The 16,023-nt window shown below is 45.2% G+C and overlaps 1 protein-coding gene across 1 annotated transcript; it reads right to left on the bottom strand.

Annotated features, from left to right (window-relative positions):
- Window positions 1-977: 977 nt before the first annotated feature.
- On the bottom strand, window positions 978-10,254 carry LOC144136345 (uncharacterized). The gene is made up of 3 exons (XM_077668603.1): window positions 9,916-10,254; window positions 2,794-2,891; window positions 978-1,174 (listed from the first exon to the last, which is right to left on the bottom strand). Exons 1-3 carry the CDS (start codon window positions 10,055-10,057, stop codon window positions 1,052-1,054), a joined length of 363 nt encoding a protein of 120 aa, XP_077524729.1. The 5' UTR covers window positions 10,058-10,254; the 3' UTR covers window positions 978-1,051.
- Window positions 10,255-16,023: the final 5,769 nt, after the last annotated feature.

Below are 16,023 nucleotides of genomic sequence, written 5' to 3'. Positions count from 1 at the left end.
CTAGCTAAGTCACGTGCGTCAGTGACTTCCTGTGCGGAGTCGCCTCCCTTTCTGCGGATGAGCACTTTGACATTGGAGCACCAGACATAGCGGTAGCTTTTGCTGTTAGCCCATTCTTTGGTTGTTGAGAGCAGAAGCTTAGTACGGCGCATCAGGTTATCGCACATGTACAGATTGCTGTCCTTCTCTCCGAGCAAGGCTCTCTTTGCCATCCACTTGTCTTTGAGTGCTTGCCTTCCAAACCTCACTAGAATAGCGGGTACATTACTTGGTTTGGATGGGAGCCTATGACAAACTTCACAATCACAGTCATCAACCTTTGCCAAGTGAACGAGTTTAGCTATATCATTTACTTTTTGTGGAAGATTTTCCTGCTCAGTTACCGGAACGCCATGTATCTCCAAATTCGTTTTTCTGCTGCGAAACTCAAGTTCATTTATATCAGCGTGAAGCTGAGGTACCTTTTCGGTACAATTTACGTTGTCGACATGTTCAAGCCTTTTCTTGATCTGCCCGATTTCTTTGTCGTGGTTGTCAAGACGGCTTAGAATGTCGTCAAAATGGTCAGACATGGTTTGAATGGACTGTTCGATGTTGTCGACCTGTTCTTTAAGTGGCAAAAGGGAGTCGAGCTAACGACTCAGTTCAGCGAAAGCGGCGGCTACATTAAAGTCCTGGCACGCGCCCATTACACTTGCCGCGCCACTGCGGGAAGCATGTGTTTTGCACGTCGGACAAGCAAAATTCTTGCGGTAGTTCCCACTCCTTGTCTTCGAAGCTAAACCAGAGCAATTTTCGGCGTGATAGGGGTGCATACATTGCTTACACTCAAGGACGTTTCCAGCAACTTCAATCTCACAATTTTAGGCCAAACAAATTTCCAGTTCTGAATCACTCATGACAATGAGTAACGTACACTTCGTAAGAGAAAAAAAAAAGACAGCAACAAACAAGAAACTAGCGAGTTTTTAAGCAGCAGCGGTTTTAGCATACACAGCAAAGGAAAATGTGGAAAAGTGCCACAAACCTGGGAAAAATGCACAAGAACTTGTCAAAGCCCACGTCTGTCGCTCACCACTGCCACTGCCAAACTGCTGTTAAAAGGGGGCGTAGCCAGTCGATGAAGATTACGATGCACAGTGTTTGTGACACAAGGCCCAACAGCCGCCGATTCCTGGGTGTCCAAGAAAAGCAGGTAACGGTCGTCAGGTTCCGTGCGCTGATGCAGCGTCAGAACAGCATATCCTGGAACTTTCAACGTGAAGTGATGGCAGCAGGACAGGACAGGATTTCCAGGATGTTTTGCTGGAAATTTATAAGCCCTGCTATTGTTCGGTTACGCAGCTTACCAAAGCGAATCGGGCTTCTTGGGACGCCAATATGGCCCCTAACGATGACGACCATGGGGAGGGGGGTAACTTGCACTGACATCGCGCATTAAACAGCTGCTTCACGTTTGACTTCCACTCAAACGGGGTCTCCGCAGCTGAGATCGATCTCGTGTGCCCCGACACTGCAGTCGGGCGGTCTGCCTTGAGCCAGTGCGGCAAGGCCTCCTCAGAGCTTTACCGCACCATGCAAGTGACGCGGATAGCGGACAACTTCATTTTATGTGCGTGCTGTGGGAGGCGGATGTGATACTTTGCAGCAGCTGCTAATCTCTGTGCAGATCAATGAAATCAATGTCATTCTTCTTGGCCACAGCTCTCTCATAATAGGTCTCGCGCGAAAGTGCTCGCAGACTGCACCGCTCTACATCAAATTTTATTAAAGAACTGATAAACATCATCAACAGTTGTAATGAGCCTGAAAGAAATCAGAATACGTTTAACTCATCACGAAATTTTTGCTTTATGGACGCCATTCATTCCAGCATTCAGCAGGCAGTGCGACAATGCATTTGGAAGCTCAAGCGACCACTCACAGGACCATATTCGTAACGCGTTTTAATAGCCTGCCACACTGGTCGCTTTTTCTGAATCAGCTCTGATCCCCGATAATATAAAACAGCGAAGCCAGCACTCACCGAAACTGAGGTTGCGGATCGGCACGTGGGTACCGCATTTCAATGGATGATGAAATGCAAGTTTGCCCAAGGGCTGTGCAATGTGCACGCACGTTAAAGACCCCTCATGAATAATAATTATCAGAGGCTCTAGCCGCGTCTCACGTGGCCCGATTCGCTTTGGTAAGCCACATAACCGAACAATAGCAGGGCTTATAAATTTCCAGCAATACATATATTTAACCAGCATCGTGGCACTGAGAAAACAGGCCACTGAGTTGCAAGCCGAAGCAACGAACAACACGCTGCAATGAAAGAAGTGCGCTGTCCCGCAACGCCGTATCGGTGGCCTCGCTACAAGGCTCTCTACTGCTGAAGGCAGCCTGGCTGCACCTCAAGACCATAAATATTTTAGACAACAACGCGAGGAGGCAACACGAAAAATGAAACTTTGAACTGACATCAAGCACACTATACATGAGAGAGCAAAAAACAGCACGACGCTTCCATCCATTCCTCATGCGGTTCTCTAGTGTCCTACACAATCTTTCACAATGGTAGCATTTAAGCAATATGTCTATACTACAATTCAAAGATCAGCTACAAGGCTCTCTGCTGCTGAAGGGAGCCTGGCTGCTTCCTGCAACCATAAATATTTTAGACACACACAGGGAGAGACACCTCTCTGGCTCTGAAGCATGATGCTATGTAATGTACATATTGCGACTGGTAAGCATGCGAGTGGCACTAGCAGAGGCATCCGCAGTAAAACTTCGCTCAGTACATACATGTATCTGTGCAACTGTTGTTGCTGGCTCAGACTCTTCAAAGTCCATCGCAGTGATTTTTCTCTTCGACACCCTCTGGATAAGCTCCGCTTTTGTTACTGGAACACAAAAAATGAGAGATAAAATAATGAAAGCGACAGCAAACACAGGGCAAGCTACGAAAACGGATCTGTTAGTGTGTCGCGTTCATTGCTTTCCAAAAAGCATATGATGCGAAAAATTAGCAGATCTGAAAACAGCCGGTTTCTCCCTGCCTTATGCAATTACTTGAATTCAAGAAAAAAATCACGAAATATTTGTTCGCTCAGAGTGACATTTCCTCGAGACCTGCTACAACGCAACCACGCAGTTTTTCCCTTCTTTGGGAAGCAAGCGCTGGGCTGCTGTGTGCTCGGATCGCAAGCACAGAGGAAGTGGTACTGTAAGTGTTCTGCAAGTGCTCGCAACAGTAAAAAAAAGCACACGCATCGACTTTATGTAAAACGCCACCAAGCTTTGTTAAAAGCGTTAGGCTAAACTATACAGTACTTACGGATTGAAATAGGACATTCGGAGCGCGTGGCCGTCGCTGCATGCAGCGCCGCCCGTGGATGCACATGAAACCAAGGTGCTGCATTGTGGTATAGCGCGAGGGGGAGAACATGCACAAAGCAGAATTGTCCCTTCCGGTCGTGTTGCTTGTTGGGCGAGTTGGTGATCCATGAAAATAGAGCAGCGCGTAACAAAACAGGACACAAAGGAGAGACACGGAACGACACGAGCGCTAACTATCAACTGTTTATTTCTTGCTGTCGCTACGTATAAATACATGAGCCACAACTCGAAACGAAAAACAAAAAAGATTGATGAGTCAGCCTTTCGCTGGTTTCCATCGTTCTAGATAGGAGAGCTCTTTAGCTGACAATGCCACTGATGCCACGCTCACACACTTGTTACCTGCACGCAAAATACTACCAGCCTCAATAATCTCTCGAACAATCTTATCATTGTGGCGGGTTATGATTTGGCTCTTCTTAAAAAGTGGCATGCACGAATTTGGAAGGTCCCGTTTCTCAGCCTCGACCTTGCAGTGACGACAGTGTTGGCTTAGGTGGCCCGATTTGCTTTCATTAACATTGTAGTCATGTTCTTTTAGCCTGCTATTCACACATCTCCCTGTTTGCCCAATATACTCATGGCCACAAGAAAACGGTACGCGATAGACAACACCCTCCTCACAAGTGACAAATCGTTTCTGATGGTCTATTACACATCTTTTTTTTCTCCTGGATACCGCACGGATTGGTCTTTTTGCAAAGCATAGACAGTTTTACGGGTGCTGAAAATACAACTTCAACGCCTGCTCGTTTTCCTAGTTTCTTTAGGTTGTGGGATGTATGATGAATGTAAGGGATGACAGCTACTTTCTTGCGATCCTGCTGTTCATTGGTACCTGCCTGCTTGTTGAACAATCGTGCTTTTTTCATTTTTTTGCAGCAGGCCTTCAGCCACAGAAACAATTAGTGGCCCAGGATACCCAGAATCAGACAGTCGTTTTATCTGTGATGCTAAGCATTCTTGCATCATGTGCTCACATGAGCTTTTGAGCGCATTTGTCAGGCAATACTTGATAATGCCTCTCTTTACCAGTTTCGAATGCGCCGATACCGGTGGCAGTAGGCCCTTTTTTGCACGAGGTTCATAACCCCAACAGATGTGGTTAGTGTGAAAGCTAAGTCTAAGATCTAAGAACTTGATAGAGTCCTTGTCAGGAAGCTCATGCGTCAGAATTAATGGGTTTAATTGTTTTTTAAAGGAGTCGAGCACGTTTGCAGCGTCAGTATAAAAATCTGCCTTAGAGTTGTCAATGTTAATCAAAAAATCATCCACAAATCTAAAAATTTTTACAACTTTGGAGCTACTTAAGCTTTTCCCTAGGATCCTATCATGCTTTGCAAGAAGGAGGTCGCTGAGAACAGGCGCAATACATGAACCATTACAAATTCCACACTTTTGCAGGTAAACACCTTTGTCCCAGGTAGCCATTGTTGAGCGCAGGTATACATCCAGCAATTCTAAAAACCCACTCACACTCACTCCAGAACTGTTCTGAAAGGAAACAGCTCCAAGCGCGTCAATAGCCTGTTCAACACACAACAGCAATTCGTCTTGTGGCAAGGAGTAAAACAGATCTTTGATGTCTATTGAAAAAGCCAATACATTTTTGTTTTTATTCTGGCACAAATAGTCGACAACCTGTTTAGAATTTTTTACAAGGTACGGGTCATCAATTTCGAGTAGCGCTAAGTTCTTTTGCAGGAATCTAGCTACACATTTCTGCCATGCCCCTTTTTCGGAGATTATTACGCGAAGTGGGCACAGTTCTTTGTGCGTTTTAGCAGAAAAGAACATGTCTAAGGAAGGTTTATGGCTGTCCTGAATTTGCTTGACAAGGCTCTGTAAACCTAACAGTTTGCATAACTTCTTTGCTTCCGCCTTAGCTTTCTTTAAACATTTTTGGTCCTTCTTAACGAAATTGCATTCTATAGCTTCTGAAGCTTTCTTCCGAAACAGGTCATGAGGTAAGATGGCGAAACCCCCCTCCTTATCAGCTGTCAGGGCACAGAGACGATTGTCGCAAAGAAAATCTGACACTTGTTTTAACGGCACGGTCTGCTTTGGTCGCACTGAACGTTCGAGAACGTCAACGCCTTGGGATACGCAGCTGCTCTTCTCACATTCCGGCGCCAGGCTTGTAACTCGTCGGACCATTCCCAGCAACTCCGGGGCGTTTTTCCTAGGTTCTACCGCACACTTTGGCCCAAGCTGGAGGGTACGTAGTACGTCCTCGGGAATATGAGGGCGGCCTTCAATGTGAACGGGGTTGTAGGCGCTCACCTTCGTCTTGGTGGGTTGAAGTACACGGAGGCGAGACAGCAAAACCTTCCAAAGTCCCTCGGTCGATTGGTCAAGCGCTCGGCGGAATTCCAGCCAGATTAGTGCGGCCTTTGAAGGAGGTGCGGTCCTGGTAACTTGGACAAACAGGTATTCCCTGAATAGCCGAGCTTGCCTTCGCCATTCGGACCTCAGTATCTTGAGGACCCTGGTCGCATGCCCAACCGAGGTCCTAATGGCTCCGAAGATCAACCGAACTGCCGGCGGCAGGAACTTCGCACGTAAACAGAAGGAAAGTGTGCGAGCCTGGCAGGTTGCATTGGCAGCCAGAGCAGCAAGAGCATTTGGTTGAAGAGAACATAAAGAAGAGCCCGATGAACTAGAAATGAATTCCAGAAGTGTTGCTTGTTGGGCGAGGTGGTGATCCATGAAAATAGAGCAGCGCGTAACAAAACAGGACACAAAGGAGAGGCATGGTTCATGTATTGCGCCTGTTCTCAGCGACCTCCTTTTTTGCAAAGCATGATAGGATCCTAGGGAAAAGCTTAAGTAGCTCCAAAGTTGTAAAAATTTTTAGATTTGTGGATGATTTTTTGATCATCATTGACAACTCTAAGGCAGATTTTTATACTGACGCTGCAAACGTGCTCGACTCCTTTAAAAAACAATTAAACCCATTAATTCTGACGCATGAGCTTCCTGACAAGAACTCTATCAAGTTCTTAGATCTTAGACTTAACTTTCACACTAACCACATCTGTTGGGGTTATGAGCCTCGTGCAAAAAAAGGCCTACTGCCAGCGGTATCGGCGCATTCGAAACTGGTAAAGAGAGGCATTATCAAGTATTGCCTGACAAATGCGCTCAAAAGCTCATGTGAGCACATGATGCAAGAATGCTTAGCATCACAGATTAGACGACTGTCTGATTCTGAGTATCCTGGGCCACTAATTGTTTCTGTGGCTGAAGGCCTGCTGCAAAAAATGAAAAAAAGCACGATTTTTCAACAAGCAGGCAGGTACCAATGAACAGCAGGATCGCAAGAAAGTAGCTGTCATCCCTTACATTCATCATACATCTCACAACCTAAAGAAACTAGGAAAACGAGCAGGCGTTGAAGTTGTATTTTCAGCACCCGTAAAACTGTCTATGCTTTGCAAAAAGACCAATCCGTGCGGTATCCAGGAGAAAAAAAAGATGTGTAATAGACCATCAGAAACGATTTGTCACCTGTGAGGAGGGTGTTGTCTATCGCGTACCGTTGTCTTGTGGCCATGAGTATATTGGGCAAACAGGGAGATGTGTGAATAGCAGGCTAAAAGAACATGACTACAATGTTAATGAAAGCAAATCGGGCCACCTAAGCCAACACTGTCGTCACTGCAAGGTCGAGGCTGAGAAACGGGACCTTCCAAATTCGTGCATGCCACTTTTTAAGAAGAGCCAAATCATAACCCGCCACAATGATAAGATTGTTCGAGAGATTATTGAGGCTGGTAGTATTTTGCGTGCAGGTAACAAGTGTGTGAGCGTGGCATCAGTGGCATTGTCAGCTAAAGAGCTCTCCTATCTAGAACGATGGAAACCAGCGAAAGGCTGACTCATCAATCTTTTTTTGTTTTTCGTTTCGAGTTGTGGCTCATGTATTTATACGTAGCGACAGCAAGAAATAAACAGTTGATAGTTAGCGCTCGTGTCGTTCCGTGTCTCTCATTTGTGTCCTGTTTTGTTACGCGCTGCTCTATTTTCCCTTCCGGTCGCCAACGAGCCGGCCTCTGGTTTACCACACTACTAGGTATGTGTTTTCATCAAAAATTACGTTTTATATACCGTACGCTCCGCTACTGCGAAGAGAGAACGCACGGCGAAAACATTTCACCAGCACCTTGTTTCGTGCGTTGGACAAAAGCAGTTTGTAGAAATGGTCACTAAAGGCAGTGCATTCTGCCAACATTCAAGAGCAGGACCCCTTACCGTCGCGGTTATCAGTCGCAGTGAAGTAACATAATGTACTGTGTTCTTCCCGCTTCATTCACCCAGGTTCGACGCCACCAACCTGCATCGTGGTGCAAGCAGCGGTCGATGTAGTGCCAACGTGTGGGGCTGTATTTCCAATAAAGGCTTGGGTCCGCTTGTACGCCTGGACAGCCGCTTTAATGCCGCAGCATACTTAGACCTCCTCGACACCGTCCTAATGCCGCACGCCCTGGATGGGCCATTTAAGGACGGCTTGTTTTACTTCCACCACAACCGGAGCCCAGTTCACACCGCAGCACCCGTGAATCGCTTGCTGGAAGACAGGTGCGTGATGGTGTTGAACTGTCCTCCGCAAGGTGCGGACATGATTATTATTGAGAATGTATGGGCTTAAATAAAGAAGGCCCTGTCTCATCGGGCACTCCACGCGTGTTTTTCGGACAACCTGTGGGCAGCTGTTCAAGAAGAATGGGAGAAGGTAGCGCGTTCTTCCTTGGCCGATACCCTCTACAAAAGCTTCCCACGCAGAATGGCCGCCGTATTGGCTGCTAAGGGCGAACCAACAAAATACTAAGACTTCCTTTAAATGTCGCACGAGGACGGGCCTGTGACTGCTTCTTTTCTTTTTTTGTCGTTACAAAACAAATGAAATAAACTTCCTTTTCTTTTGTGCAAGTGTTGATCATGTCTACGAAGGCACGTACGGCGCAATCTCGTAGCTGAATCCCGTGTCTTGCTTGCACAACATGCGTGCCGCATAGCCAAAACACGTGTAACGAGAGCGTCGTCTGCCCACGCAGATGAGCAAGCAGACGACGGCGCAAAACGGGCAGTGCGCACCGCCGAACCATTTCGGTCGGCACACGAATGCGCGCTAGCCTTGCAGCGCCACGCAGGCAGTGTGGTAAACCACAGGCCGGCTCATTGGCGACCGGAAGGAGCAATTCTGCTTCGTACATGTTCTCCCCTTCGCGCTATACCACAATGCAGCACCTTGGTTCCATGAGCATCCACTGGCGGCGCAGCATGCAGCGACGGCCTGAGTATCTGACAGAGCATGAAAAATATGTAATGAACAAAGGTAGTAGGATTGCAGCTGTCATGAAAAATAGTTCACTGTTGAATTACAATAGGTATGAAGTGGTAAGAGGGATCTGGAAAGGGGTGATGCTTCCTAGCCTGACTTTCGGTAATGCAGTCCAGTGGATGCGACTAGATGTTCAAGCAAGGTTAGAAATTAAACGTGGCGTAGGGAGGCTAGCTTTGGGAGCACATGGCAACACACCAAATCAGGGGACACAAGGTGATATGGGATGGGCGTCGTTCGAGAGCAGAGAAGCTAGCATTAAGATAGCATTTGAGGAGCGATTGAGAAAAATGGGGGAAAATCAGTGGGCTGGGAAAGCTTTCAGATACCTGTATATAAGGAATGTTGATACGAAATGGAAAAGCGGACTAGAAAATTGACAAGCAAATATCTGGACAGCAGTAGGGGGGCAAATCAGCAGTTATCAGTTAAGAAAAAGGTTAAAGAAACAGAGAGAGCTTTGTGGAAAACAGGGATGCTGACCAAGTCAGCACTGGGAACATACAGGATTTTTAAGCAGGAAATTGCCAAGGAAAATATCTATGATAATTTTAGGGGAAGATCTTTGTTGTTTGAGGCCAGGACGGGAGTTTTGCGGACTAAGACATATCGAGTCAGGTACCTTGAGATAGACACGTTGTGCGTAGCGTGCGGAGAGGAGGAGGAAGCGGCTGAACACTTGAAACTTTTCTGTAAAGGGCTTCACCCTACAGTGGAAAGCAGCGGGGCTGATTTATCCAAGGCATTGGGGTTTAAGGACAGTGAAGGGAAAGTAATTTTAAGCGCTTCGAATGTCCCATTTCAATCGGTGAGTAATGTACACACACGTTTGGCACACTTCTCAGATCTGACCACGTAGCGAAGTTGTTCAGGCCCTTAACAAAAAAATCTGAACCTTAACAGGACATACTCGGGTTCGAACCCGTCCGCGGGGGCTGCGTTTTTATAGAGGAAAAACGCTAAGGCGCCCGTGCGCTGTGTGATGTCAGCACACGTGGTCGAAATTATTCCGGAGCCCTCCACTACGGCACCTCTTTTTTTCCTTTCTTCTTTCACTCCCCCCCCCCTTATCCCTTCCCTTACGGCATGGTTCAGGTGTCCAACGATATACGAGACAGATACTGCGCCATTTCCTTTCCCCCAAAACCAATTATTATTATAAGCGAAGTAACTGCAAAACTCACCTCCAAGCTCCATTACTTGGGCGGAATAGAATGCCTTCTCATCTTTTCCGCCGCGCCAGTAGTCCTTTTTTTTCGCCAGGTCGCTAACGGCAGTCGGTGAGATATCATGAGAGGTGTAGCCCGAAGGAAACAAGGACGACATGGAGATGTGTACGATAGCTTTTGCGCCGTCGGTCGAAGTATTTCACGTACGCATATCTCGGCGGAGCTGAGGAACTCATAGTGGAAGTGTCACATGTGGCTGCAAAACCCACAATGTATTGTAACAACAATAACACAAACCGACACAGTGCTGACTGGTGACGCAACGTTGGACGCAAACGACCACAGACTTGGATTGGCTTGGCGACGCGGACGGCACAGGGCGCTGCATACGATGATGATGATGACCACTTCGGTAAAATCCTGAATAATAAATACGTTTTATTCGATCAGTTTCCGCTGTTTATTTCCTGTGGCAGAACTTCCGTCTTCGACCCATGATCTCTATCTCGCTTCATGTCGCAGCCTCCTCGTGCAGCTCATCCGGCCATTCCGCTGACTGCTGGTTGACCGCATGCAGTAGCAGACGACGCGAAGCTCTACAACCATGAAATACTTATAATATTTGAAAAGTTACAAATACCACTTTGAGGGGAAATAGTTGTGGGCGCCGTGCCAAGCTGTGCCATAGAGCGTTGGTCCAAAACAAGCAGAACCAACTGCAGAACCAACTATCCCACCAAGTCGCTCTTGCACCTGTGACAGCCCATGGACTGTGAATAGGGTGGCTTAGTCTAACTGTAAGAGCTTTATGGTATTGCTGTAACCTAGATGTCTGAAGTGTTCTGGTATTTTTTATCGCCACGGTATTACACAAAGTAGTAGCTATGTCACAAATCACCATCGGTTTAGGTTTCCAAGCTCGAAGCTAGTGGCGCGCATTGCGCTTTTTACTTAGTGCTTTAAGCAAGTTTTGTGTGGCTTACGACAAACAGGACGCACCTACAGTCTGGACCTAGCCGTCACACGACCCTAAAACATTTTCAGCTTCGGTTTCGAAATATAAAAGCTCCTGTTGGATCTTGATCATAACACTGGGCCCTTCCCTTTTCTCTGCGCTGTAAACAGCAACATCTGTGTTATCTACGATAAAATAAGCACTTCTTTTAGAACGCCCCTAAATGCAGCAAGTGCTTGAAAAGCCTGTAATTGCTGCAAAATAAGTATTTTATGGCTCGGTGTGTGGTATATCTCATGAGTACTATATTGCCACTGACCTGAAATCAGCCACTGAGGACCAGCAGTGAAGGGGGATATAAACTGCTGAATAGGTAAACTGATGCACTGGAAGAATATATGTTAAGAAAATAGAAGAGTGCAAGGTACGAGGAGGAATAGGTTCTCAAAAATAAACTGCTAGTGAGCTACAACTTCCAAATTTGCGTATTCTTCACAAAATTATCCAATTACTCCACTCCTTACCCGTGTGTGCGTTTGTATCAACAATGTACCCTGGCTAATCCCCCATCGTGGGTACGTGCCATTCATCCAGAGGCCATCATCATCATCAACACGGAACTGCTTAGCACTAGAGTCACTAAAGGTCTTTATTTAGTGACTCTAGGTAGCACAACCGCGCTCTCGATCGAGGTGCTTCGTTGAGGTCTATAAGTATAGTTTCGCAGCGTTCTCTGGCACACCGCTGTCGTGTCCGGGTCATAATGGCAGCGGGTGAAGGTTTCGGCTGTGCTCGAGACAATTAGTATAGCCAAGGACTCCGGAACTTTCTTTTTTTTAGTGGGAGGGCAGGAGTTAGAGCTTATTTTGTTATTTATTTAATTAATAATCATTTACATAATAAATTATATATAATTTTTTTCTACGTTCAAAGCTTGATGCAAAGTGTCACGTTGCGGTGACGACACTTCAGCTGTCAGGAAGAGAACGAAAAGGTTTCCAAAATTGACTGTTTAACGGGCTGACTCACGCCCACTAAGAACTGAATTACTCGGCGGCGACAATAGGCGCAATTAAGCGTGCTCGGCGGTCATCGAACTGAATGTCATGCAGTTCTGGGTCGTGCTGAATTTAAAGCTGGCAAGGAACCTTTGAGATAAAGAACCGAAAGCAGCAAGAATCTGGAAAAATGTGGAATCATTTGCACGTGTCAATGATCAATGGATATAAGTCTGGTCGCAGCTCGCATTACAAAACGAAATGATAAAGCCGCGTGCCGGCGGTTGTGAGTGCGAACGAACAAATGGTGCAAAGATTTATGGCAATATAAAATAATTGAAATAAGGAGCTTGATTTATAGGTAGGAAGCTGTACGCACGAGTGATCAATTCCATTAAAAAGTATGTGTTGCATTAAAAGGTATCTTAAAACTGTTCTTATCCTTAACCAAGGCATTTTTGGTGTCAACTGTCTTTGCATCCTCTGTTTTATATGACCAACCAATTCAGTTCATGACAGCTCATCACTAACCTTTTTTTTTCCAGTGTGTGAACATCAAAGGTGCAGTGTTATGTAGCATGTTTAAATGTACTCTGAAGACAAATTCCTGTTGCTATGTATCAACAGATTTGTGCATTCCAATGATGAAGTGGTTACTTTCATTGAAAAACTTATTAAGCTGGTAAACGTAAAAAATTGAAGACAGGTATCACCACCACCAGGCCTTTTCTCAAGAAAATTGTGGTGGTGCCAAGACTGGTTTCCCACCATCCACTTTCTAGCAGGGATGACAGAGTATTTCTCAGTCTAGATATGAATTTTAATGAAGTAGCGAGAAAAAAAACTAATTTTTAAATCCAGTTTTCCAGACAATAAATATATATTTTGCTGCTGAAGAAGTAACAGAATGGCTAGAAAGGGCCGTACAACATATTTTTACTGAGAACAGAAATTGCATTGACATGTCCTTAGTGTCCCTTTGAGAAGCAGTACAGTTTCTTTTGTATGTTGTGTAAACTAAAGTTGAATACTGCCGCCGCGGTGGCTGTGTGGTTATGGCACTCGACTGCCGACCCGAAAGACGCGGGTTCAATCCCGGCCGCGGCGGTCGAATTTCGATGGAGGCGAAATTCTAGAGGCCCGTGTGCTGTACGATGTCAGTGCACGTAAAAGAACCCCAGGTGGTCGACATTTCCGGAGCCCTTCACTACGGCGTCTCTCATAGCCTCTTTGGGACGTTAAACCCCATAAACCATCCAACCATAGTTGAATACAACTCAAGAATGAAGTGGCAAATGCTTGTCTATAATTCATCTCGCAAGTTGTTTGCATGAAAGGTACGACAACCTGAGCCAATCAGGATGGCGCACACTATATAATTGGGTTGCTGCATGCCTGCCATACCCATCGCCTTGTGACAGGTAGCTCAGTTTCTGTGAATGAAGGTGTACTAGTGTTTAGGCTGTTTATTTCTTCAGCAGGTGACACTTGATGTCTTTTTATTTTTGTTTTGTTTTCAGATGGATGGACATGTTCACACTCTGAAGAGGGCATATATGGCCCACTTTTCTTTTTGTCATTACCTGTCCATATTCAGTTCTTTAGTTGTCAGGTTACAGTTGTTTGGATGTACATTTATTCACTCCATTGTGGTATATGCCCTAGGAAGCTGAGTCAAATCCAGGCGAGGGCAGTCGCATGTCGATAGAGGTGAAGTGGAAAACACGCCTCTTTGTTGTCCGTTGTCAGCACATATAAGGTTGAAATTAATCTGGAGCCCTCCACCATGACGTCTGCAATAGCTCATCAGAGGCATTGTCATTCTCATGTTTGCTAATCTCATTGTGGCAGTGCTCGATGTGCTCGGCTTGTATACGCAGACATTTAATGGATCACATTGGCCTGTTAACGGGCTCACATCTCATCGTCATCATCAAAACTCGCATCAACACTGCTGGTTGTGTCCTCCTCCTCCATGCTCATTACGACGTCTGGTCCTTTGAGAGGCATCTGCCACTTCATTTTTGAGTTGTATTCGAGTATAGTAAATATGGAGAAATATACCTAATATTGTATGTCACTTGCTGCTGTGTTGTTCGTGTGGTCTGTGTACAAAACTCTTACTCTTGTGCCATGATATATTATGTAGTGTTTTTGTGTATTATGTAGTGTTGTCTCATTGAACAGATGGTATTTGTGGATTCTGTTTGTACGAGAGGTGTTCAGTATATTTTTTACCTCCTGGTATGTAACACATTTATTAACTAATGAAAGAGAAATACGTTACAATGAAAAGAAAGTTAATAATAATAATAATAATAATTGGTTTTGGAGGGAAAGGAAATGGCGCAGTATCTGTCTCATATATCTGTCTCATAAGTATCTGTCTCATAAGGGTAAAGGAGGGAGTGAAAGAAGAAAGGAAGAGAGAGGTGCCGTAGTGGAGGGCTCCGGAATAATTTCGACCACCTGGGGATCTTTAACGTGCACTGACATCGCACAGCACACGGGCGCCTTAGCGTTTTTCCTCCATAAAAACGCAGTTTGGTGCTCCCACTTTTCATGATGTTTTCATTTTGTACACGGCACCACTAATATTGAAGTAGTCACAAGGAAAATGTTGGTATACACCAGTGTACGGTTCGAACAGTTTTTCAAAACCAAATTTTGGATGGCAGAAGGTCTTCTCCTTATCCCTATCCACCGTCGACTGAGTCCTATTTATGGTAATGTGTATGTTATGTTTCCAGTCAGAAGGTGGGTACAAACTGTACGTGCATGCAAGATCCAGCTGTGTTGAGTGCGAAAGACGAGGAGCGCAGTGGGTGCCCGCTGTCTGCATCTCACACCTGAGCTCGTGGCACATGTGGATGAATTTATTTGTGATGATTGTCACGTTAAGCAGATGGTTATTGCGGGCATTCTTGAACTTGAGGATGCTGAAGCACCGTGCACTTTTGCTTTAAGTTTCTCCTTAAAAAATCCATCACTTAACGTGACAGCGCTTGCCATAACAGCAAGTTAGGTGGCAAAAGCGCTGTGTTGAATAAGCTGCAGTTTCGAGATGTTCTGCTTCACCCTCCCATAGTTCTGGCCTAGTGCCTTGTAGCTGCTGGCTGTTCCATACCTGAAGAAACATTTGAAGATCTTTAGTGCCCAGTTGGGGCAATCAGCCTCATTCTGCTCTGAGGGCATGTCAACAATAGTGTATCGATGACGTAAGGGCATCAGTGTAAGTGGGAGACTATATCAAAAACTGAATTACACCTGTGAAAAAAAGACATCTGAAGCTTTATTTTTACAATAATATGTTTCACTTTCAGTAATTAGCACATTATAGACAAGGAGGCAAATTATTCAACACACCTCTCAAGCTTACGATATATGTATCGGAAATTTTTGCTTCTGTATAGTCACTTCCTTATTTTTGGAGGTTACTTGAGTCATTTATCCCATGAACCAATGTTTTGTGGCCTCATTATCTATTTTGTTTTAGATGGTCACCTTGGATTAATTATACTTCATGTCCTGATGGTTTTCTAAAATTTTTTTTCGAATGTGTGTGCTTTAGCTGAGGTGTAGCTTTGAAACTGCACAGTATTGGAATGCCATATGCTTGTTCATACATGTTGTGCTAAGCTCATACAACGTGGAATGGTACTATACTTGGGATTTAACATCCTACCACGTTAGAGGGACCTATCTTGATCACCTGTGTTCTTTAATTATGAGCTCAAGTGCTCTGCGTGAAAGACAAGATGAAATGTAATCCATTTAATTTCATATGAGTCATATAAAAGGCACACATATGAGCTGACTGAGAAACGCAGTTCACCCATTTGAGTGATAGGAGAGCTGCATATTTGCTCAAATGAGTTTTTTTTTCAAAAATTCACTCAAATTCACTTCTTTTTTCAAGCACAAAATTAAATCTCGACTACCTTAAATGAGCCATTGTTTCGCAAATATTTGACTGTAGAAGGCACCCTGTCGAATCCCCCGCTGTGGCTATGTGGCACTCGAACAGAGGTCAACAACGACGACGTCCCAGACACTTTTGGCGAGGACTGGATCCGCGGCTAACTGGTTGCACGGAACAATTCATAATATGCTAGGTACCTCGAGAGGCCCACAATGGAGTAGGTTTGCAGGTTGGCTTAGCGCGAGACA

Source organism: Amblyomma americanum, chromosome 1 (genome assembly GCF_052857255.1).
Source record: "Amblyomma americanum isolate KBUSLIRL-KWMA chromosome 1, ASM5285725v1, whole genome shotgun sequence".
NCBI lineage: Eukaryota > Metazoa > Arthropoda > Arachnida > Ixodida > Ixodidae > Amblyomma > Amblyomma americanum.
Note: the sequence above shows the minus strand (reverse complement) of the source record. Positions and strands in the feature narration are given on the sequence as shown.

Bases quoted from the DNA above. Each gene is read 5' to 3' on its own strand.
- LOC144136345 (XM_077668603.1), bottom strand. From the start codon at position 10,057: ATGTCGTCCTTGTTTCCTTCGGGCTACACCTCTCATGATATCTCACCG. The intron at 2,892-9,915 runs GTGAGTTTTGCA...TTTGTGTTCCAG, and splicing joins CCAAGTAATGGAGCTTGGAG to TAACAAAAGCGGAGCTTATC. The intron at 1,175-2,793 runs GTATGTACTGAG...TTGGACACCCAG, and splicing joins CAACAGTTGCACAGATACAT to GAATCGGCGGCTGTTGGGCC.